The sequence below is a fragment of the Megascapheus bottae genome, chromosome 3, assembly GCF_031878675.1.
Source record: "Megascapheus bottae isolate mThoBot1 chromosome 3, mThoBot2.hap1, whole genome shotgun sequence".
Classification (NCBI taxonomy): domain Eukaryota; kingdom Metazoa; phylum Chordata; class Mammalia; order Rodentia; family Geomyidae; genus Megascapheus; species Megascapheus bottae.
In genome coordinates, this window is record NC_143511.1 from 24,902,222 (window position 1) to 24,927,516 (window position 25,295).

A 25,295-nucleotide genomic window follows, 5' to 3' on the forward strand; every position below is an offset into this window, starting at 1 on the left:
GTGCCAAGTTCCACAGTCTAGAATGTATATCATAAACAAAGTGGAAGGACAGGGGTCTTCCAAATTGAGGATGCTCTACTCCGTTTTTTTAAGCTGCTCAAAATGAAAGTTAGCAGGTACTCAGGAAGAAGTCTGTCGGAAAAGGTACATGAACTCATTTGTGTTAATCTCACAAAGAAAGAGAAAAGCCACACATCTTGTTCTTAGGTTTTGTAAGGTGTTCCACATATATAAAATTAGTAAACAGCTCAGTCACTGGGTTTCCTTGGATGATAGGCACCAGTTCACTGGAACCCATCAAATAGCTAGAGTATTACTGAATAGCCTATCCTTTGCAATCTATGAATTAATACTGGCCTCAAGCAGGTGCATGCAAGTCTCTTCTGTAAAATTATCATCCTAATGGCTTTATCCTCAACTCTGTTTTCCCAAAATGCTTTCTTATGTAAAAGACAGTGGACATGCCCAAAGTTGTGAACAGAAATTATAGTTTACACACACACACACACACATACACACATACACACACACCACCCCACTACCACCCCAGCCACTCATAAATGATTCTCCCTAATACACCATAATGAGTGTGTGGGCTTAGGAATGAGTGTGAAATCTTTGTGCTATGATTTTATAGAGCCTTCGGTTTGCTTTTTCACTTTATCCGTGAATGAAATTTTAATGACGAAGATGAGATGAAAAGAATACCTCCAGGAGTGTGTTCTGGCCTTGTTAATGTTCTCCCAGAGGGATAAAATAATTTTTGTTATAGTTGAATTGTGAAAGACCTGCTAAGGGTTGAGCATTTTGTTTGTGTCTGGGCACTGATGCTCCTCCTTTGAACCCCAGGAGATGAGAAGGAACCATCTTCCCCCGGTATTCAGAGAGAATGGGCTCCCAGCCTAGCATCAGAGTTGTTAAGTGATAGAGACAGAATTCACATGCCAGTCTTCCAGGTTCCAGGGCCTCTTGAGCATATAACTACTTAATTCTCCTGGAACTTAAGATATGATTTTACCTACCCAACCACGTAAAAGTTAAAAGAGCCATCATTTTTTAAGGGAGAAGAATCATCTTCCCTGTAATCAGTCACATTATGCTTTTGAAAATGGATCCTTGTGTGGGAAAGCCAAATTGTACTGGCTATGAAGACTCCATTGAGTTGATGAATATTTTCTTCAGCCAATCAACAAACTTTGTTCTGGGGCCTTTCAGGTTCTGGGCACTGTGACAGGAAAAGATTGTGTGTGTGTGTTCTCTATTCCATTGGAGAAATTGTAAAAACAAGCTTAACATAGCTTAGCTTTAAATGAATAACAGCTAGGTTCACATTCTAACTATATGTAAAATTTTAGAATAAGTATTATTATTTAAATGAAGTCACAGTGAGTTGGGAGGGATTATAATTTTTTATCTAACCATTTCATTAGCTACTCATGAGAGTGAGATCTGAGGATCATGGCTCAAAACCAACCTGGGAAGGAAAAAAATCTCCAAGACACACTTTTTTTTAATGAAGGTGTTTCATAGTCCTGAAGCTAAGTAGTTAAAGAAAATCCAATTGCACTAGCTTCCCCAGGGACTAGACCCTTAAAATCTTTGTGACAGAGAAAATTACTTGGAGGAAAGAAATGAGCCGTAAATATCAAAGGAAGTTCTTTAAATCTGAAAAAAAAACCTGTGGAAATGAAAAAGCATTAAATTCTTATACTTTTCTACATTAATTTTGAGTAGGCCAAACAGTACTAAATCAATAAGTACCCACCAACTCTCCTGGGTGCCAAGTGAAAAATCTGGTATGCTGCTTTTTAAAGGCAAGCATGGCTGCTTTACAGTGGCCAGGGGCAGTGGGGTCAGGGTACTTTATGTCTGCTGTTCCCCCGTGCCTGCCCTCTGGCTCAAATAAAAAGCATCAATTTCTGCATGTTACTATTTAAAGGGCTAGCTGGTCCTCACCTCCTTGCCTTGAATCAGGTAATAACATGGCCAGATGCCGGAATCATCCAATTTCTTGGTCTGAATAATAATGCCGCATTTCACATCATTTGATTCACTTGGTGACCTCTGTATTCCCTATAATTCACAATTTTGGAGAAAGGAGTTTTTTTTGTGGGGGGGAGATTTCTTTCCATTTTTGTCTGTTGCCATGCACTCTGCCCCCAGTACCCCTGCTTTGTGAAATATCTCCCTTTCCATGTGAAATATTTTTATTGCTAGACATAGATTCAAGCAAATACTAGTGTTGTTGGGTGACTTGCCTCCCTCCCATCCCCACAGTTCCCAAGAGAATATTTCCTGTGTGTTTTCTGCCTGCTGTGAGACATCACTCAGAAGGACATCTTGCTCTCAAGAGTGTCATCTTCTTGGCCTTCTCTGGCTCACTTGAAGATGCTTTTTATCTCCCAAGATGTTCTCAAGCATGTAAACATGTTCTTATATCCTGTGGGGGGGGTAATTTGGGGAGCCTGTATCCATCCCATCCCTGTGCCTGCTTATTTAACCATTTACCCAGCAAATGGCAACAGTGCACCTGCTGTGTTCTGTGCGGTGAGATGGGGTCACTTCCAGCAGGGTCAGCCTGAACCACACCCATCAGGAACCCTGCATCCAAAGCTCCTTGTCCAAACCTTGTGTTCCAACATATCATTTGACAAAGGGTCTCCAAACCATTCTCCAACCTCCCAACTCTGTGTGTCTTATGCTGAAATGTTGACATTTCTCTGAATTTTTAGTGGCCTGTGGATCAAATCACACAACATATGTGTGACCAGAAAAACACAGGTGGAGAGGTTTCCAGTCATCAAAATCAGACCCAGCTGCTTCTTTTAAAAAGACATGCTGGGGAAAATGGCACTCTGGCTCAATTGGTAGAGTACTGACTTTGAGCTGAAGAGTTCAGGGACAGCTGTCAGGCCCAGAGTTTAAGCCCCACAACCAATGACAAAAGAGGTGGGGAGAGACAGAGATAGACAGAAAAGACATACTAGAGCTGGGGATATGGCTTTATGCTAGAGTGGTTGCCTAATATGCCTGAAGCCCTGGGTTGCTCAGTACCACATAAATAGAAGTGGTACTGTGGCACTCTGGCTTAGGTGGTAGAAGGCTAGCTTTGAGCAAAAAAATTCAGGGACAGTTCCCAGGCTCTGAGTTCAAGCCCCAGGACTGCCAAAAAAATAGACATGGGACCTGGAGCATGGGCTCGTAGTAGTAGAGTGTTTGCCTAACATGCACAAAGCCCTGGGTTTGATTCCTTGATACCATATACACAGAAAAAACTGGAAGTGGTGCTGTGGCTAAAGTGGTAGAACACTAGCCTTGAGAAAGCCTATGGACAATGTTCAGGCCCTGTCAACCCCCAGGACTGGCAAAAAAAAAAAAGCAAAGGCAGGGTTGATAATGACCAGAAATGTACATATTACTCTAATGGTAACTTCTCTGTACAATACCTTAATAATAGTTAGATTATATATTTTTAAAAAGTTATACTTCTGGTTTTTTTATTCAGATCATTTTTGGCAAGGCTATTTTACAAGACAATTTGATATCCTACGTATTTGGACCCATAGTTTGACAGACAATTCCTATTTTCTCTCAACAGTGAGCTTGGAGGAGAAAATGAACCCCAGCTCTGAAATTCCTTTAAAGAAATGGCAGGAGTTCAAAAGCAAAGCTTCAATGCCCCAGGCCCATTCTGTGTGGCTGGCAGTTCCTTTCCAAAGGGCTGTCCGCACCCTGGAGTGTCATTTGGCAGTGTCCTGCTGTCCCCCTCACCCCTTGGCCCAGCATGCTATGTCCTTTGGGTTCTCACTGCTGTCTGTGCTGTTGCTGTGTTTCAGTCTCCGTCGCCTGGCAGCTCCTCGCCCCTGGGTGCAGAGTCGTCCAGCACGCCCCTTCATCCCAGTGACCCCGCGGAAGCCTCCACAAATAAAGAGGTAGGGTGTCCTGTAGTTCCCCCAAAGCCACCAGCCTATTTTGCTTCATCCTAACATTGCTGTGTGATTCCTACAGCTCCTTACAGAGCTTCTGACCCAGATGATCTGGGAAGGAGAAGTCTTATCTCTCCAGTATCTGTTAAAGCTACGACATCCCTACTTGGTAACTACGAGCCATAGGTGTCTTATTTTAATGACTGAACAAAATGAAAATGTTGTATCCTTCCACACACTAGAGCTACTGTGAGTAGTGGCTACTACAGTGGGCAAGACATGTTACAGAATACTGGCATCATTGCACAGAGTTCCACTGGACAGCACTGGCTATTGAATACCAAACACTCCACATACCAGCATCCTCCCACTTGGCAGTAGGAACCTTCTGCTACCATGGATTGGCAATTGTGATTCCAGTTCACATCATTTGTCCACACAATATACCTGAAAAGGTCCATCCATGCGCTTCCTCATATAAGTACCAGTTAGGTAACTGTAAGCTCTCCCCTCTTCTTGCTCTGTCTACAGCAGGGCTGTCCAAGATGACTTTCTCTGACATCACGGTGAGATGCTATCCTTCTGTACTGTCTACTAGAGCACTCACCAGCCAGCCTCCTCTACCTACCAGGCCCTTGAAATGTAGCCAGCCGGACAGAGGGATCACATTTCTTGCTCAAATGAACTACAATAGCCACATGTGGCTGGAAGCTACTTGGATAGAATAGCCCTTAAGGCATCCCTTTGGGACAAGTTGTATTTTCATCCTACTTATGGTGCACTCTGACAGAGGATATTTCACCGAGATGCTACTTGTTCCTCCTAAGATTTCTAAAGCTACAAACAGGCAGATGTTTGTCCCCGAGAGGAGAATCCACTGCTTTTTATTAGCATCCATTATCCTTTTGCACTCAGGTGACACCACCCTACTACCTTTCATGCACCAGCATCTTATAAATATTGGGCCACACAATCTGTGAACTCAATTTACTCTAAATACAGATGATGCTCCCTCATCAACACTGAGGATATGTGCTAAAGAGGTGACCTGTGCAGAGGTAGGAACCTTGTTTCTGCCAAGGGCCATTTGGATATTTAGAACATCATTTATAGGCCAAATAAAATGATCAGTATAAGCAGCCAGGCCTCTTAGGCAGCCAATGAGAAGCATATGTACCCGTCTTATTGGGTATCAAATGATTTGTCAGGCCTCATCTGGCATTCCCCACCCCAGATTAAAGAGTAATTGTCTCATGGTTTTGCATATTAAATGGAAGAAAATAATCTGGTTTAACCTAGGTGAAAGAATTGCTTGTCAATGTGTGAGAAGTAATGCACCTACTACCTGGCAAATGTAACTAACCCCTCTATACATTACCCTGACAATAAAAAATAAAAATTAAAAAAATATTGATTAATTTAAATTGAATACAAATAAAATTGATGAAGAAAACCTAAAAAAAATTGCTTGTCAACTTTAACCCTTAAAGTATCACAGACTATTATGGCATCACATCCTGTTGATGTGAGAGAGATGTGTATGTTTTCTTACCCTATGATAAACAAACACAGACACCAACATTAAATTTAGACTGAGATACACTTTCATCTCTGGTCCATCCTCAGACCCTAGGCTACCAGAACACAAGTGACAGAGTCATTATTTCTTCTGCACCCTCTTTTCCATTTGCTTCAGCCTTCATTCATAGCACACGGGACATGAAGACAAGTTACTGTAGCTGTGATGCCAGCAGAACTGGGCATTATCAATTTCTGAGCATCATGGTGTTCTGAGCACCAGGCTGAGCAAATGCTCTGTTATACCTTATTTGATCCTGAGGATAATTCTAAAGTAGATATCATCAGCTTCATTTGTTAGTGGAGACAGCTGAAAGGTCAGGGAACTGACTTGTGGTCACAGAGAGCTCATAAGTGACCAACCAGGATTTGAATCCAGAGGTTCTATTGGCCCAGGCTCTTAACTTTCAGGATCTGCTACCCTACAGGAGAAAGGGTTGGCAGGTCACAGACTCTATGGAGAGGTAGCTGGTGGGTTATTTGCATTATCAGCCTTCCAGTCTCTACATGTGGGTCATGTGGCAGCCCCTTTATTCCCTAGCACTCAGAGATTTCTCAGCCTTTAACTTTTTAAATGCAACCTTACTGATTCTTGAATGACTAGAGGCCCACTAATGTTGATCTGGGGTTATGCATGAAAAAACAAAGGACTGACCATATGTCTGCATATGCAGCCTTTGATTATGCAGCAGACAGAATAAGCAAGACAGATTTGTTAGTTTCTCTGTTCCTGCAAGACTTGCTGCATGTTTCTGCATATCCTCAGAAATAATGATGAATATCTTCTTTGTGTTCAATAATTACAGATTCTTGCACAAAATTCCTTTAAAAGTTTTTTCTTCTCCCAGAGACTGTAGAAAAGCTATTCACAAGCTCATGAATAGCAAATACATGAACATACCTGATGCTCACCATTACAGCTCTAAATAAAACAGTTTTTATAACTGTAGATAAAGTATTTCTTCATAGCTTCTTCCACAAGATGGACAACGTCTTTAAAATTAACATTCAGAAAAGTATAGCCCAAGAAAATTTGAATTGCTTTCTTGGATGCACCTGGAGACTGTACCATGTTGATTATGTAAACTCTTATCTTTACCCCAGAGCTCTGGCTGCTGGGGTCAAAGGCATGTCAAGGGAAAATAATAATTTTAGAATATTTTCCTTGTGAAGAGGCTAACATCCATCTGCCTACCATGAATTCAGTGTGAGTTTTTCCTTCAAGCAGAGATGGGATTGAAGACCTGGTTCAAGTCATAGATCCCTAGCCAATGAGAGAAAGCCAGGATCAGATACTAAGTTCAAGTTCCAGCCTTAAGAAACACACACACACACACACACACACACACACACACACACACACACACACCAGTGATAGTCTTAGCTCCTGACACTCAGTAGGACTTGTCTTTTCACTTGAGTAAGTGGAAAGTGAAATAAGAGTCCTTTCCTCCTGTTCACATACTCTGTTTTGCACTTGGTATGCACTTCTCCACAAATGCATTAGCAGCTGGTAGTCCTTTGTTCCTATGCCCAAGAGACGCAGCTTCATTCGTGCACAGAGCCATTTTATATCTTGTCAGCAGGTGTGCAGGAGATAGTGTGAAAATTGCCCGAGTGACCTACTATGTGATGAGTGTAGAATTCTTGTTACTATCTTGAATTTGTTAGTTTTAAGACAAGATTCCTTTACATGCTCCCAATTTCCCACATATCAATAAAAATGGCAATGTTAGAATATTAGGAAAGTATTAACTAAATTAATCATCCCTTTGCATTATCTTATTTTTTTTTTCCAGTAAAGAGCATTGTGTACAATGCTAGTATAGGGAGTGGCTTTCTCTCTACCAGAGCCCACTCCTTTAGCCACCTGCTTTCCCAGGGCAGACCCTCTACTGGGATCAAGCTATTGAGTGGCAGTGCTGAGCTAGCTTGCCCCTTCACTAAAAGGCTTACACTTCTTCGATCACATAATACCTGAGCGCTTCTCAGCAATGGAAACCTTGACTCTGCATACCCTGACCTTTTCCCCATTTACGGACCTCATCTTTAACAGGAGCTCCCCTCCAGTGCTTGTCATCCACCTACCCCAGACATTCCAGCTAGTCCACCTTTTAGTTTGAGGCAAAAATGAATTTCCTTCTCTTTTTTTCAAATAGAATTTTATCTAGGACATTTGTTCTAAAAGGAGCCACTGGCAAGTTTTGCCCCTCGGGGTGCTTGTATTTAAACTGCTATTCAGTCGGGTTGGACATGCTTTCTAGCTTGTCAGCCCACTTCCAACAAGACTGGCCTCTGCTATAAGATGTTACTTAGTACAAAAAGGTTCAAGAATTTTTAATGTGCTGTCTTTTGTGTAATCTCATTTTAAGAAAACACACGCTAATGATTTATATAATGGAATTCTTCAAATCAATCAGTAAGAGATGAAAGGAGGAGGGAAAAAAATCTAGTAAACACTTTTAACACAGAGATCTTTTCAGCAAGACCTAAAACAAAATTCTCCAAGGAGACTCTTAATTCAAGTATTCAATCATTCTGCTGGTGCTTTTACTAATCAGCTTTTTCACATGGAACAGATTCTTAAAAATGCAAACCATGCCCTTCTCATTGCTATTGCTGATTACAGATTTTTGTTTGTGGGACATTTTCAAGCTGACCTATACCTTTCCCCCAAATGTAGTGGCTTGTTAAAATTTGAATGCAATGTTCTGGGTTGTAAGTGACCTTTCATAATAAATGCATAAGTTTATCCGCAATTTACTTTCTTTAACGAAAAATCGTCGATCGCTGGTTAACAAATGCCAATGGTGATGTATTTCTTGTCCATGTTTCATGGATAGTTGTGTTAATGCATATTTCATCGTGCCCTTTTTGAAACCTCTTTGTCTTAATTACAGTCAAGAAAAAGCTTGGCTTCATTCCCAACCTACGTTGAAGGTAAGAGCTAAGAAGAAAATATTGGGCACAGAATCATTCATTAATCTTACAGCATTTGGGGCATTAAAACACTGGATTTTTTAAAGTAGGGCCATGAGTTGGAGGCTTATGCCTATAATCCTAACTAATCAAAAGCCTTAGATCTGAAGATTAGGATTTGGTCCAGCTGGGTACAAAAGTCCTAGAGATTCTTATCTCAAAATAACCACCAAAATGCTGGACTACAGGGATGGCTCGAGTGGAAGAGTGCCAGCTATGAGCAAAACAAAGCAGAGTAAGAGTATGAGGTCCTTAGTTCAATCCCCAAAGCTAACATACATACACGCATATATGGAAGGAAGGCAGGCAGGCCACAAATTCCTAATGGTCCTAGTCTTTGGATCTTAAGAGTTCAACTGCTGTGAGCCTCTTCTAATGAGATCATGAGGCTGAAAATCTCTTTATGTCTGTCCCAGTGTACCTCTTCTATGCTTTGAGGACAATCCAAGTTGAAACAAACTTGAAGGAAGAAATATTTTAGTCCTCTGTAGAGAAAGGTCTTCCCAGTAATTCATATCACTTGTGTGGATATATGAATTAATAGTCACATTTGTCCATCACTTATGCTCTGCCTGGTACAGTTCTAAGCACTTTTCATGTAATAACCAAATTGAATCTTCATATCAATCTTCAGAAGTGGGCTTGATGGTTATTCTCATGAAAGAATTGAGGCATCAGGACATTGCAGAACCAGGATATGAACCAATGGGCTGACTCCATGAGTCTCTCTGGAACCATGTTCTCTGGGGGCTTCAACAACTGGCTGTGCAATGTATTTTCTGCATGATGACACCCACTTAGGAGGCCTGGACTGGGACAGGGTGGGGGGGAGGGGACAAAACTCAGTTCAATCTCTGTACCCCAGCAGGTTGCACCAAGTGGGGTGCTGTTTCTCATGTACCCCAAAGTACTCCTTGGCTACAAGTGACACTGTGTGCTACCCAGGGAATGGTAGATGCTGCCTCAGGAGGCTTGGACCAGCCTATGTGTGAACAGTAGTCAGGATGGTTTGGAATAACAGGATTCATGGAACTTCATAAGCCTCACACTCAAAGCCCAGAACAAACTTTGTTCACTGAGGTTTTTTAACTGAGTAACCTGGAAATTATTTGTATCCTTTTTTGTGAAACTGAAATTCCATGAGCAAACCTTAGAAAAAGTCACTTCTGCAAAATTCTGACATGGTTTTTAATGTGTTCTCGGGGCTGGCGTAGAGCTTGAGATCCTTCTGCTTCACCCTCCTAAGATCCTGTGATTACAAGCATGCAACACCACACCCGCCTCTAAACTCCTTTTAAAAAAATCTATTAATACCAAACTTACAGTGCAATTTATAAAAAAAAGTTATTCTATTTCTTGTCATGATACAGTGACATTCAGTTATAATCAATATCCCTGAAAGATAAATGATCTAAAATCATAATCCCAAACTTAAAATATATGTGTCCCTTATCTGTGTTCATATCTGTGTACTGTCTGCATCTTTAGATAGTTATTTAATATTTGGGGGATTGTTTGTACATACACCTGTATATGTACACTTCTGTTTTGGTTGAAAAGGAACCCTTTTTCTGCTCAATCAGAGATGACTACATCATAGGAAAGGTGCATTAATTTTGTTTTTCTTTTTAACATTATCCCTGGTAAGATCTTTTTGTCAATATTTGGTTGACAAAAAATTATCAAGTGCCATTGTAAATCCATCTGTAGGAACTTTTTATTGGAGACTGACAATCTTTTATAGGAGACAAACAGAGTATGTTTATTAAATCAATTTTTCCCTGCTAAACAACCCAAACTATACTTTGTAAATAACCTGCTACTTTCCTCCACTCATAAGTTTCAAGGCTATTGAACTGCATGGCTATTGAAAAGAATGCTGACTCCTAGCCAGTGGTTGGTGCAGAGTAACCTGGACACCACAGCAGTGTTTGCGTAGAAGTCTTCCCTGTTAAAACTGAGAATGACACTGTTAGCAGGTTCTTACCCACCGCTGGGGATTTACCACTTGAGCCACACCTCCAGTCTAGTTAATTGGCTAATTAGTTGGGGATGGAACTTTAAGGTCTTTTCTGTCCAAACTAACTTAGAACCTCCATCCCCAGATCTCAGCCTCCTGAATAGCTAGTATTGCAGTGCCTGGCCCTAAAACACATCTAATTTCTGCGTTTGGACTGCCAATTGTAGTTTTAGAAAAATGAATGGGGTATTTTAAGTCTGTACCCTGGTCAGTAGGAAGCAACTGTGTAATTGTGTCTCCTATGTAACTTCTAGATGAACCAAATGGTAAAAATAAAGATAATAAACATTTGAGGTTAGTCCTCCAAGAGGGATAGCCAGTTGTTTCCATTTCTAGTTACTGAATTTAGGGCCCTAAGGTTCCAATACTGGGTGAAAATGTGGAACATTATGGTCTGTAAATTACCAAAATTGGTTGCATGGAGCCATGACTTTGGAATTTTACCTGTCTTGCGGAACTGAAGTCAGACACCATTAGAAGAATCCATACACTCTAAAATATCTCATTTTTCTGATTATAAAAAAGTTTCTTTCTTCCATTATAAACCAGAGAAGGAAAAGAGGAATTGGTGGCAAAAAAAATAAGGAAATGTCATAAAATGATGCTTTCCAATAGATGGTCTTCCATTCACCTAACCATTTTACTCGCCAAGCATCTAGCTGATATCCTTAAAAGACATTAAGCCACAAAAAAGTCAAAAGATGAATATGGCATGGTGTTTGTCCCTAAAGACATTGGAGTCTTAGCAGGAAAAACAGCATTCCTTATCACCGGATTTTGTTTCCTATTTATGTAAATTTTGTGTCATCACTCACAGTGAACAGCATAGGTAAATCAGTGATTCTAAGAGCTGTGCATTCCATTTGAACAGGAGGGGTGAGTGCCGCAGACGCTTATACTTTAGGTCAGCAGCCAGGGATGTGGGAGGCCATGCACTTTGGCAGGTATGATGGGCTCCACCCAGGATGGCTGCACTTACCACTGTGGTTCTTGCTGTTACAGTCCCTGGACCTTGTGACCCTGAAGACTTGATCGATGGAATCATTTTTGCTGCCAATTACCTTGGCTCTACCCAGCTGCTCTCAGACAAAACTCCCTCCAAAAATGTGCGCATGATGCAGGCGCAGGAAGCAGTGAGCAGGATTAAGGTAAGGAGGTCTCTGGTCCCAAGGGGAGGGGGGAGGGTAAGAGGGAGGCATCATGAGCAGTCCATAGTGTCAGCCCATATCCATATGGCTAGTCCATGCTTAGAAAGTGGACTGAGATGACATCACAGGAAGAGGCATATCCACAACCCTGCACATGGTCTAAACAAGATTTCCAGTGTTTACTTGTCCTTAAATACAAACATTATTTAGGTTGTTCCTAAGAAAATGTATCATCACCTTTGAAAAACAGATCTGAGGAAGGATGTCATTCCCAGTATTTTACCCCAGAGGTGAGGTATGACGATATATTTCCATAGACAGCTAAAGGCCAGGGACTTGAACATACGTGTTAGAGCTGGTTCACACCAGGTGGAACTGCTTTTGAGCTGGCTGGCTTCAAGTGACATGAACAATTTGGTCAGTTGCAACCTGCATAATCCAAACAAGCCATTGCAAAGTTAACCCAGCTTTAAGCTAGTCATAGCTATTTTTAATCTGTTTTATCATGAATGAAATGGAGCAAGGCCAGTTTATATCTGCCATAAGTCATTCACAACAAATTTAAACAACCCAAAGCCAGTCCAATACTGTGGAAATACAAACTCTGGAACCTCTACCATAATTCCCAAATGACCTAGGATTGTAGACACACCAAGATACTTCATGAGCATTCATACGATCCAATGCCATCATGTCCCAGTACAGAGACACACCTTCCCAGCAATGTGAAGGAGGTTAGAACTCACCCTAATGGGTTTCATTCAGTTTAAATTGGTCAAAATTGATTTCTACTATAAGAAGCTCTTCCCCTTTTCATACCTTCTTTCACATAATCCCCATGCATGGTAAAATGAGAAAGAAGGTCAAGTAAAAGACAGTGAAACCTTTGTATCTGTTCATCAGAGCAAAAGTATTCCTTATCTCTTCTGTGTGGGGGATCTAGTGAGAAAAAATAGCAGTGGATGTAGTAAGATCCTTTCCCTTAAGTATGGATGTGATTAGGATGAAACCAGAAGTTTTACAGAGAGTGCCAGAGGAGGGGTGATAGGTGTTAAGATAGGAAGTGACACAGGAGTAAATGCAGGTGAGTCCTCAAGTGGAAATATCACCAGAAAGACAGGGAAACGAAAGGCACTTGCAGGCCTGTCAACTTAAGAGGATTGCTGTGAGAGTCGATTACAATCCTACAATCTGCCATGTAGTGAATAGCAAACATCTGTTTCCACAGCTACCATAATTATGATGACTTTGAGCCCTGTGTTAGTTTGTCATCCTTGTGACAAATACCTGAGAAAAACTATTTCGGTAGTGTCAGTTCCATGGTCATTTTCCTGAGCTGTGGTGAGTCAGAACATCATAGTGGAAGAGCAGAGTTGCTCACCTCATGACAGATGGGAAGCAAAGAAAGAGAGTGGGCTTTCTCCTTCCTCCACTTTATTCTATCCAGCCTCTACCTTGTTGGACACGGCTGCCCACATGCATGGCTGGACTTAACCCTTCCATTTTGATGTCCCATCCAGATCTTTTCTGGAAACTTTGATCAGTGCACTGGTAGTGGGCTTTGTTTGTCTCCTCAATGTCCCTTGTTAACTTGACACTCAAAATGCATCTCCTTATATCATTTTGGTCTCAATAATACCAAGGAGGTTGCAGTTGCATCTGACATAATATAAGTATCCTGTATATAACTGAACATGCATTGATTCCTTCCCAGAGGCTCAACAGCCATGGTATCAAAAGTCTAAACCTTAGCTAAAGATGATAGCTCTGTGGTAGGGTGCTTACCCAGAATCTGTGAAGCCCAAATTCTGATCTCCAGTACCCAGAAGAAATAATACTTAAGAAAAAGTTCAATCCCAAAGGCTTTTCTAAGACTCAAGGAAAACTCTTTAGCTGTGAGCACCTGTAAAAAAAAAAAAATCAACAAGCAGCTTACTTATTTCCAATATAAAATGATACAGGATCAACATTTCAATACCAAAACAGAATAATAGAAAAGTAAAACAAAAGAAATCAAATTGAAACCAGCAGGTAAACATTAAATCTCATAGGTCCATGTCCAGTGTCCATGGCATGTGATCACATAACATGAGCTCTAAACGGCTTGAGCAGTATCTGTCCCATGACTTTGCCATTTGTCACCCACATGGCTTCTTTCTTGGGTTAGCTGTGTTCATTGCCTGCAGTTTTCCTCATTCTGACAGTCCTCATTCTTGGCACCTCTAATTTCCTGGGGGGTCTCCATTGCATCTTTACCTTCACGTTCACACTTTTTGTTACACATCACCCTTTCAGGGGTTGACCCCACAGGGAATCTGTCCTTCTTAAGCACTGACTGGCCCCCTGGGCTTTTCTTTGAAATCTAGGTGGAATCCTTTTTGTCCTTGTAACATTTGAATTTTGCATGTAGATGAAACCAATGTGAATAGTAGCTCATCTCTCTTGGATTGCAGCAACCTCTAAGCCTCTGGGCCTAGTGAAATGAATTTTGGGAAATGGCTTCCTGAGTAGCCCTATGTGAGCTTGGCAGCAGTGGAAGTCTTTCAGTTGAGTTTATGTTTTTACATTCCCGAGTTGCCCTTGTGCAAAGTACTTGGCTTCCCCCCTCCAGCCCCACAGGTGGTGCTAATCTCTTCAAAAAACTATGCCTGTATTAACTCCAATTCTACGTTTTCTTTTCCAACCAAACTGGAGAGTTTTTAAAAAAACAAACAAACAAAAAAAAAAAACCTTTCACTCTGAATTTCACTGTAAATGTGGCTAAAAGAGCTAGCAAGACACAGGCAATAAACATAATGCTGAGTTGCTGTATGTAGTCCAACCCCTCCAAACTCAGTCTTAGAACTCAGATAAAATATTGACGGGTTCTTTGCCAGAATGTTACATGTCTCATCTCTAGTCCCGTTTCCAGTAAGAATCCCCTTTCCACATTAATTATCTTTACTCTTCATGTTCCACACTACAGCACTCCAGTCTTCTGAAACACTACCAAATAGCCAGCCCATTTAGCTCTGCTTGTAGCTTTCTGTGGCTCCTCTAGTCTATATCTCCAGACTTTCCCACATTCTCCTACAAACCAGTCTCTAAAACTCCTAAACTTATGATCAAGTCATCACAGTAATTATTTCCATTCCTGGTTCTAATTTTTCACATGTGTGAGATTCCTGAGGGTAACAGTTTAAAGGAGGAAATATTTATTTAACCATGGTTTCAAAGGCTGGTTGTGTTGTTTCTTGGTTATGGTGAAGTAGAGCATTGTGGCAGAGGAGTGCTGTTGGAGGAGTAAAGTTGCTTACCTCATGGAAGCCAGGAAGCAGGGAGGCAGGAAAAGAGCATGCTCACACCAGTGGAATTTCTTCTTCTTCCACTTCTATCCCATCCAGACCCCTGCCCAATTCAATGGTACATCCCTGTCTAACATGCCCCCACAGATAGCCCAGTGTGCTTTGTAATCTCCCAGGCAGGGCTCGGTCCATTCAATTTGACAATCAGGATTACTCATCACAATACCCCAGGCCCCTGCCTTTCTGCATTCCCCAGTTTTGTTTTGTTTTTTTTGGGGGGGGGGTGTTGTTGTTGTTGTTTTGCCAGTCCTGGGCTTGCGCTCAAGGCCTGAGCACTGTCCTTGGACTTTCTCGAACCTAGAGCTCTACCACTTGAGCTCTGGCACCATTTCCGGCTTTTTTCTATGTATGTGGTACTGAAGAATCAAACCCGGATCTTCGTGCATGCTAGGCAAGCACTCTACCCCTAGGCCAAACTCCCGGCCCCTCCCCCAGGAGTTTTTGTAAATGTCTCTCGGCCCCTCTCATTGCTTCCTTATCAAGTGGGATTTTTTTTCATATATTTTTATTGTAATTAATAGAAGGGTTATATTATATTCACCAGATAGAAGGTGTATTACTTCACAAACATTGATACCCTTTCTCATGTCATGGTTCAAGTGGGGTTTTTTTTGTTTGTTTGTTTTGTTTTGCCAGTCCTAGGGCTTAAACTCTGGGCCTTGGCAATGTCCCTGAACTTATGTGCTCAAGGCTAGCACTGTACAACTTGAGCCTCAGCTCCACTTCTGGCTTTTTGTGGTTAATTGGAGATAAGAGTCTCATGGTCTTTCATGCTCAGGTTGGCTTCAAATTGTGATCCTTAGATCTCAGATTCCTGAGTAGTTAGGATTACAGGTGTGAGCCACTGGCACCTGGCTTCAAGTGGCGTCCTTTTGAACCTGTTTCTAAGGTCCCCATGGGTCACTCACACTTAACCAGAATTCCACATTTTGAGCAAACACATCTATCTAAAGCTCGGATCTTGTTTTTCCTTGTGTAGTACAGTAAGCTTATCCTGCAACTTTCAATACATTTACAGCTGCCTCAAAGTTGCCCATTGTCACAAAACTGAAAGGCCCAGTATCAGGATTACTGACAGATCTGCCAATCCCCGTGCCAATCCTCAGTCACTTCATCAGAGGTCCTGCTTCCCTGGGGTCCCCTTCTTGATATGTATGTCTTTAAAACTTATCTGTCCCAGTGTGATAGAAAACAGAAAGATCCAGTTCTTTTAAGGGAGTTCTCCATTCTCAAGAAAGACACATTTCACTTGTGGCTCCTAACAGGACAGCTCTTTGAACACATAGCAGCAGTCACCACAGTACCTTCCTTCTGGGTCTTTAGAATGAAATACTCTTCTGTAGGTAGAACATTACCAGTTCCCAATGAGCCATCTGCGCAAACTTAATGTGTCAGGCAACTTTTCACGGCAAAATACCTAAGACAAAGGAGGAAAAGCTTCCTTGGGCCCGTGGCTTCAGAGGTTCACTTGGCCCTGTTGCTTTGGGCCTGTGGAAATACAACACTTTGTGTGAAGCTGCTCTCCCCATGATGGCCAAGAAGCAAAGAGAGAAGGGGAGCCAGGCTCCCAATATCCCCTTTAAGAACATTCCCCCAATGGTGTAACTTCCTTTCACCAGGCTCCATCTGCTAATGTTGTCACCACCTCCCAATAGTCCCATGGGCAGTTGAACAAATCCTTAACTTGTGGTACTTTGAGAGACACTCTAGATTCAGACCATATCCCTCTTACTGACATTAATGCCAGAAATTTCCAATGGCTGTCTCAATTTTCTCCCAGGTACAGCATTCAAAATAGCACCCCTTGGAAAGAACTGCCTAATTCCACATACAGTCCATGGGGACATAATTATACTATCTTATGTCCTGCAGATGACACATAGCACAAAGTCCACAAGATTGTAGTGCCTTTAGCTTTCCTCGAGTTAGTGAGGACAGACACCTGGCATCCTCACCTGGTGGTTCTCTGACAGATGGGACTACCTCTGCCAAGTGTATCTAGAATTAAGCAGAGGCACATCTGGTTGTCATGCACCACACCCTCTGACCAGGGCAGCACCATGCAACTGGCGTATCTCCTCCAGAATACCAAGGCACCACCACCAAAGATCCTGAACAAGACCCATTCAGGTGATCAAACACAGAACAAAGACACAGCTCATCTCTAAGAGAGTACCAGATTCTTGAGAGGGAAGAATACATGTTATTTTTATATCAGTTTGTTTTAGGTTCTACCCATTTATTTTTGAGATTCAAGTTCTTTCTTGAACACCTTGTTTATTAACCTTCCTGTTAGCTTGAACTCCTATAAATGAGTGTCTGTGACTTCCCACTCCACTTATGGGAAGGACTCAGATGGTCATAAAGAGGGAAGGCAGGTACACAACACACCTCTGAGACATGATGCAGCTCTCTTGGTAAACTGCAGTAGCCCCTCCATGTCAGATATATCCCAGTTGATATTTCTATCTTTTACATTAGTGTCTGGCAGTGTTGTCTTTCCTCCAAAGTTCAGCTCCCTTATGAAAAGTCTGAAATTATATTCTTAATGCTTTCAAGGGATTGGTACCCAGAAGTTCTATGGTTCATTTGCACCTAAAATTAGATGGCTCTGTCCATCAGAACAAGCCAGGCAGAGACTGACTGCTTATAAATGTCTTCTAGACCTTCCTAGAGCAGAGCCAGCAATTGGAAAAGAACTATGTATTTATTTTTACAAGGAAATTACTGTAGTGTGTGGGATTCATTATAGGGTAGTAAAATTAAATGGTTCCATTTCATTTTTAACTTAGAAATATCATTTTAGAATGTGTTTCTATGCATTAGAAGGAACTGTTTCCTGTCATTAAATATTTTCTGCTTCATGTTCCTTTTACATCCATTTAAATGCTTGTCAAATTGTTTGACATTAACACACAGCCAGAAGCCTTTTCCAGTTGTAAGTGGAGTTGGCTGTTTATTCTAGCACCCCTAGAAAGTGGCCTTGTCAGGGAGTGAGTATATACTTTGTCATATGCAGAGGAGAACATTTTCCCTGAGGAAGCTTTTCATGGTGCCCAATGGTGATCTCTAGAGAAGATAATACTGTGCCCATTTCTAAAGAGACATGTTCTTTCTGTAAGCCACCTCAACAGAGCAGACACAAAGCATGGCGTCTACCCAGAAGCTTCAGGGATTTATTTTGCAGACCATTTAGCGCTATCTTCAACCTTAGGATGACTGGAAATTTCCAATGAGTTTCTTTGACCTACATACAGATAAAATCATTTTCTCCTTTGTTTTCTGATTCCCTGTCCTACCCCCAACCCCCCAAAGAGATCCCCATTTCATCCTTCTTCTTCTCATGCCTCCATGTGTGACTAGAGGAATGTGAATATATTCTGGTATCTGTGCTGCCTTATCTGAGCAGATGCCAAATAAAGTTTGTCCATCATGGTATCTGTCATTCACACTGTACATTAGGATGCAACATCACTCATTGTATTTATTCTTGTTATTTTTTTTCTGCCAGTCCTAGGGCTTGAACTCAGGGCCTGGGTACTAGGCTGGGCTTGGGCTTTCTTAAGGCTAGTGCTGTACCACTTGAGCCACAGCACCACTTCTGGCCTTTTTCTGTGAATGTGGTACCGAGGACTCAAACCCAGGACTTTGTGCATGCTGGGCAAGTACTCTACCACTAGGCCATGCTCCCTGCCCCTTTGTAATTTTTTTAAATTACTACTTTCGTAATTTAAAAACAAATCATAGATTTGTTAAATGAAAAGAAAATTTAGAGCTATAGCTTGACCAGACATTTCTATTTAATTGGAAGGGAAATAAACAAATTATCCTCAAAAGCAAAACTGTCCATATTAAAACTGCTGCAAGCTGGGTGCTGGTGGCTCATGCCTATAATCCTAGTTACTCAGGAGGCTGAGATCTGAGGATGGAGACTCAAAGCCAGCCAAGGCAAGAAAGTCCATGAAACTCTAAATCTCCATTTAACAACCAGAAAATCAGAAGTCGTGCTGTGACTTAATTTGGTAGACTTGATCAAAAGAGCTGAGGGACATTGCCAGGCCCTGAGTTCAAGCTCTGTGACCAATCAAAAAATCAAAATCAAAACAAAACAAATTTCTGCAATAGGCACTTTAGTACTAAAATTTGGCCACCAACTGACCTTTGGCCTGTAGAAACTTGGAGTCTAATAAAAGAAACCAAAAGACTATTGAGTTAACCTTACTACAAAGCAAACAATAATCTGAAACTAAACACCTCTTTCTTCTACTAATACATAAGGAACAAAGCATGTCCTTAGCTGAAGGTACTTTGATGGCAAAGGCAGGAAATTCATAAGTTGGAGGCTAGCTGGGACTACCAAGTAAGTTCAAGGCAAGTTAGGCCTACATGAGACCCTGTTGAGAAAAAGAGAAGAGAAGGGAAAGGAGGGGGAATACCAAAAGAAATAGGTATCAGAATGCAACAGAAGAATTAGATGGCGCCTGATATTACTCTTCATTCCCTAGGCAAATATTATTCTTCTAGAATCATCTTCTAGGAAAAGTATTATCCATCCAGGAAGACCCTCACCAGCTCCACACGTTTCCCCCCAACTCCATACCTTAGAAATTCAGCTAAACAGTGGATCATAACATGAGGTAGCAGCAGTAGCACAGCCTTGGGCTTAACCGCAGACCCTACAAAGTCACAACTTCCAAAAGTGAGGTCTAGGAGCTTCTGGTATGTACTAGAGCTCGAGAGTGGCCATATAGCAAAGCACCTTCTCCCAGACTGTGCTCTGAACCTGTTCTAGTCAAGGTGCGTGCCTGTCACTGATTGGCTTCCATTGGAAAATACAGTCAAGAAACACAAATAGATGTCCTTCTGGTATAGTTGCCACACGCGTTTTCCTATTAAGGACTCTGAAAAAGGATATTTCAAGACAGCTCTCATCTCCTCCTCCTCCTCCTCTTCCTCCTCTTCCTCCTCCTCCTCTTCCTCCTCCTCCTCCTCTTCCTCCTCTTCTCCTCCTCCTCCTCCACCACCACCACCACCAAGGAGAGTCAAAGCCATAGGTCACACACCTATGGCATTTGGAGGTGAATGACTATGGTAAAATGTCGGAGATCAATAGGTGACAGACATTTGAACCTCGTAAGGGTCAGAGACCTGAGAAGACTCTACAGAAAGACAAGCAACATACCTCTCTCGACATGGGCTATGCAGGCTGTGGCTTGAGAACAGGAAGTCTTCCCTTTGCAGGGTTGAGGGTGAGAGTCCTAGCAACCTGTCATATCAGGGAGAATGCTGACATGCTAGCTGATAGAAAAACTACCCAGTCCTCAAGGTCTTGCAACCCACGAAGTTACCTGAAATCTTCACGTGATCCTTCTGGGGAAAAGAATCTCCCATCATCTCCCAGTGAACATCTAGGGTATTGTAGCCAGGAGCCATCTTGAGAAGGAAGCTACTGCTTGAATTCAAAGAGCCCTACGTAGTCCCATCTGTGAGACCATGCCACCTTCTACCACATCGGCTCAGGGCATAGCTGCCTTGACAATCCCTTGTGGCCCTGCACAGTGACTGACTGAAGCCTACTGGTGCTCTGCATTATAGAGGATGGGTGTTTGGATACAGAAGGAACAAAGCCATCAGGGAGTATGCCTCTGAGACTGAGCATGGCCACTTACGTAGGGTCTTATCCCAGAGTCAGGACTATAGGTAGGCACCTCATACTGCCTGATTCATACAGCCTGGAGTACCTGTTCCTCACAGAGTGGAGAGGGACATGTTAGTTCTACTGGGACTTAGCCTGTGAGGGCATGAGCTAGCTAACTGCCACCTCCTGAGTGTGTATAATCAAAGGCGGCCCCTTGGGGAAACTGTGGCCTGCTCTGACACAGCCCTAGTCCTACCCACTCACTCTAACTACAAGATTGAAGGGTGGCACAAGGAAGAAAACCCAAGCTATTGCCTCCCTAGACATGTAGGATTAGGAAGTGCTGAGGCCCTCTTTCCTGATGGGCACTCTCATGGAAACAGCAGAGAACACAATAGTTCCTACTTCCCCGCACCCACATGTGTGGCCTCCATACCCTGTATGCACACGCACTGCTACCTGAACTAGGTACGAGCACCCCAGGTCTGGGACCATGGTTCCTGCCCCTCCCTCTCCCTAGGCAGTGCCCAGCCTAGAGGCACTGTTTGATCAGAGGAGAAATGCTTCAGGCCCTTTACCAGTACCAGGGTTCCCAGTGATCCCACTAGTAGGGTTGAAGTAGAAGTGTTCTTCTTCACACCAAGAGTTCCTGCTGAAACCCCTAAGACCCAGTAAAGACACCACTCCGTGGCAGGCATGGTGAATACTCCACTTACTCTTTCACCAGGCCTGCCTGAACTGCTCCCACTCTTGTGTGTCATGCTAAGACAGTCATCCCACTCTGACATGGTACGTGCTGTACCCAACGTCATTAGCCAAAGCTACAGGAAGAGACTCCATCATGGTTCCCACATGAAAATAAAGTTAACAGTGTGAAGCTGGCTCACGCCCCAAGACAAATCTGTCGGAGGAAGCACCTACTAAGAAGGCCATCTTGTAAAAACAGCAGGATACCCGATCACCAAACCCACAAATCTCAGTGGAAGACCTTGGGAAGTGTGAAGGAGAAGGGTAACAGGATTCTCTAAAGGAACAAAACTCCCTGGCTAGCAACAGATTAAAACAGAAATCAAACTGTGGCTCAAAGTGGTAGAGCACTGGCCTTGAGAAAAATAGCTCAGGGACACCAGGAAATGTGATAAAAAATATGAATGTATAGTCATAAAAAAGCCTTGAGATCCAAGTAAATGTTCAAAAAGACATTAAGTGAAATTAGGAACACAACACCCAATGTAAATGAAAAATTCATCCAAAAAAAAAAAAAGATTGAAAAACGAACCTTAGAAATAAAGCTCAATCAGAGCCTCTGTAACAAACTAGATCATATGGAAAATAATGTCTGAATTTGAAGACTGGTGTTTTGAAATACATACCATTTAATCAAGGAAAGGAAGAAAAGTACCTGTGAGATCACTGGGAGCTGGGTATAGTGACTCATGCCTATAGCCCCATCATTCAGAAGGCTGAGACAGAGGATCACAACTTCCAGGCCAGGAGGGACCACTTCATAAAGAAGGTTTTTTGTGTGTGTGAAAATATTAGGTGAACAACATACACATTTAGAAGACTTAAATGTCAGCAGAGGAAAGTTAAGGGCACAGAAAGCCTGTTCAATGAAGTAATTGAAGAAAAATGTCTCTACTCTTGGCAGATTTATGTATGAAGATGACATCTTTGTGGCTTCACTGTTGAGATTACTGAACTTTTAGAGAATTAATGTCGATTTTTCTCAAACTGTCATTTAGAAATAATAGAGAAGGAATCCTTCCAAATTCTTCATGTGAAGCCAGCACGATCTTGTTACCAGGAACACACACACACACACACACACACACACACACACACACACACACACACACACACACATATATATATATATATATATATATATATATATATATATATATATATATATACACCAGGATTCCTGAAAAACACAGGTGAAAACTCTGCAACCAAGTACTAGCAAATTTAATTCAGTAACACATTATAAAAGATTATCCTCCAGGGAGCTGGGAGTTTGGCCTAGTGGTAGAGTGCTTGCCTAGCATGCATGAAGATCTAGGTTCGATTCCTCAGTATCACATACATAGAAAAAGCCAGAAGTGGTGCTGAAGCTCAAGTGGTAGAGCTCTAGCCTTGAGAAAGTCCAAGGACAGTGCTCAGGCCCTGAGCTCAAGCCCAGGACTGGCAAAAAAAAAAAATTATCCTCTGGGCCATGAGTTTGGCCTAGTGGTAGAGTGCTCGCCTAGCACGCACAAAGACCTGGGTTCGATTCCTCGGTACCATGTACACAGAAAAAGCCAGAAGTGGTGCTGTGGCAGACTGCTAGCCTTCAGCAAAAAATGTCCAAGGACAATGTTCAAGCCCCAGGACTGACAAAAGAAAAAGATTATCCTCTGTGCCAGATACCTATAAGCCTAGCTACCAGAGGCTGATATCTGGAGGGTTGGAGTTCAAAGGCAGCTGGCTCTTTTGCAGAAAAACCCACACTATAAGACCTATTTATGTCTTCAACATAAATACCAAAAGCGAGACTGTATGCATAGCTCAAGTGGTAGAATGCCAGCAAGAGGAACATGGAGGCCTGAGTCCAAACCTTCACAGCAGCACAAAGAGAAATGGGAAGAGAGAGATGAGACAGACAAGATGATTTGACATATGCAAATAAATATATCACATCAATTGAAGGAATAGAAAATCAAACGTTGCAGAAAAACATTTGGAAAATTTCAGTGTCCTTCACAATGAAATCCTCAAAAGAACTAGACATAAAAGGGTTGTACCTCATCATAACGTTGTGTATGACACTTTATATTGAATACAGAGAAACTGGAAGCATTTTCTAAGAACAGGAACAAGGACGGGGAGGGGTGTCCATTCTCACCACTCTCATCCATATGGTACCAGAATTTTTACCCAGAACACGTAAGCAACAGAATGAAAAGATATCTAAATAGAAAGAAAGTCATATTATCCTTATTTATACATGATAGGTTTCTATATATAGAAAAACCCAAAGACTCCACTAAAAAACTGTCAAAACTGAGAAGTTGGGTACAGTTGCCAAACACAAAAAGAATATACAAAAGTAAGTAGCTTTGGGCTGGGAGTTTGGCCTAGTGATTAAAGTGCTTGCCTAGCATGCACGAAGACCCGGATTCGATTCCTTGGTACCACATACATACAAAAAAAAAAAAAAGCCGGAAGTGGTGCTGAGGCTCAAGTGGTAGAGCTCTAGCCTTGAGAAAGTCCAAGGACAGCGCTCAGGCCTTGAGCTCAAGCCTAGGACTGGCAAAAAAAAAAAGTAAGTAGCTTTTCTTTTTTTACAAACCAGTTATAAATTTGTGGAGATAGAAATCACAAAAGCAATTTCAGGATCAACAGTATCTGCAAATTTAAAACAATCAAGCTTAGAAATAACAGGGGGCTGGTGGTGGTTCATACCTGTAATTCCAGCTACTTAGTGGGCACATATTTGGAGAATTTCTAGGCTGGGGAAAGTTCTCAAGACATCACCCACTAAGTAGCTGAACACAGTGGTATGTTTCTGTCATCCCAGCTACATGGGAAGGATCATCTCAACAGAAAAAGTTTGTCATAATGGTACGTGCCTATCATCTTAGCTGTGGAGGAAAGCATAAATAAGAAGATTGAGGTCCAGGCTGGCCCTGAACCAAAAGTGAGACCCTGTCTCAAAAATCACCAGCACATAGCCAGGCATGGTGGCTCACGCCTGTAATCCTAGCTACTCAGTAGGCTGAAGATCAAGGTTCAAAGCCAGCCAGGGCACAGAAGGACCTGAGACTCTTACCTCCACTCAACCTCTAGAAAACGGGAAGCCTTGAGCTGAAGAACTCAGGGGCAATGCCCAGGCTGAGTTCAAGCCCCATGACCCACAAAGAAAAAAAAAATCACCAGCACAAAAAGGGTAGGTGATATGACTCAAGTGCTAGAGCATCTGCCTAAGAAGCTCAAGGTCCTGAGTTTTAACCCAATGCCACAAAAGAAAATTGACCAAGGAGGAAGTAAAAGGCCTCTGCCACAAAAATTATAAGTATGAATGACATTTAAAAAGACGTTCCTGTTGGATTGGAAGAATTATTGTTAAAATGTCCATACCACCCAAAGTGATCTACAGATTCAGGACAACTTCCATTGAGATATTAGAGATATTCTTCATAGAACTAGAAAAAAATCTTAAAATTGACATAAAAGCTCAAAAGTGCCCTGAATAATCAACAAAAGGAACAAAGCTGGAGGTATCTGCATACCTGGTTTCCAGGCAGAGTATAGTGCCATGGAACCAAAAGAGCATGATGTTGGCGTAAAAGCATACATCAGATTCGTGACACAGAACAGGGATCCCAGAAGTAAATTCACACGTCCACAGCTAGCTGGTTCTTGAGGTGCCAAAAGCATACCCTGGGGGAAGGACTGCCTCCCCGACAGATGGTGCTGGGAAACCCAGTATCCACACACAGGAGACAATGTGGCCCTCAGCTCTCCCACTACACAACAATAAACTCAAGATGCAGCAAAGACTGAATGGCCCAAAACTCTGAAAGAACTAAAAGGAAACAGGTAAAACACTTCACGATATTTGTAAAGGCAATGCTTTTTGGATACGAACCCATAAAGCACAGGAAACAAAAGCAGAAA

General features: G+C 42.1%; 1 protein-coding gene across 1 annotated transcript in view; it reads left to right on the plus strand.

Annotated features, from left to right (window-relative positions):
* Positions 1-25,295, plus strand: part of Apba1 (amyloid beta precursor protein binding family A member 1) — a 197,902-nt gene that overhangs the window by 151,779 nt on the left and 20,828 nt on the right. The window contains exons 3-5 of the mRNA XM_090329671.1: positions 3,837-3,932; positions 8,405-8,444; positions 11,506-11,651. Of these exons, the coding sequence (XP_090185797.1) occupies positions 3,837-3,932; positions 8,405-8,444; positions 11,506-11,651 (282 nt within the window). The remainder of the gene's footprint in view (positions 1-3,836; positions 3,933-8,404; positions 8,445-11,505; positions 11,652-25,295) is intronic.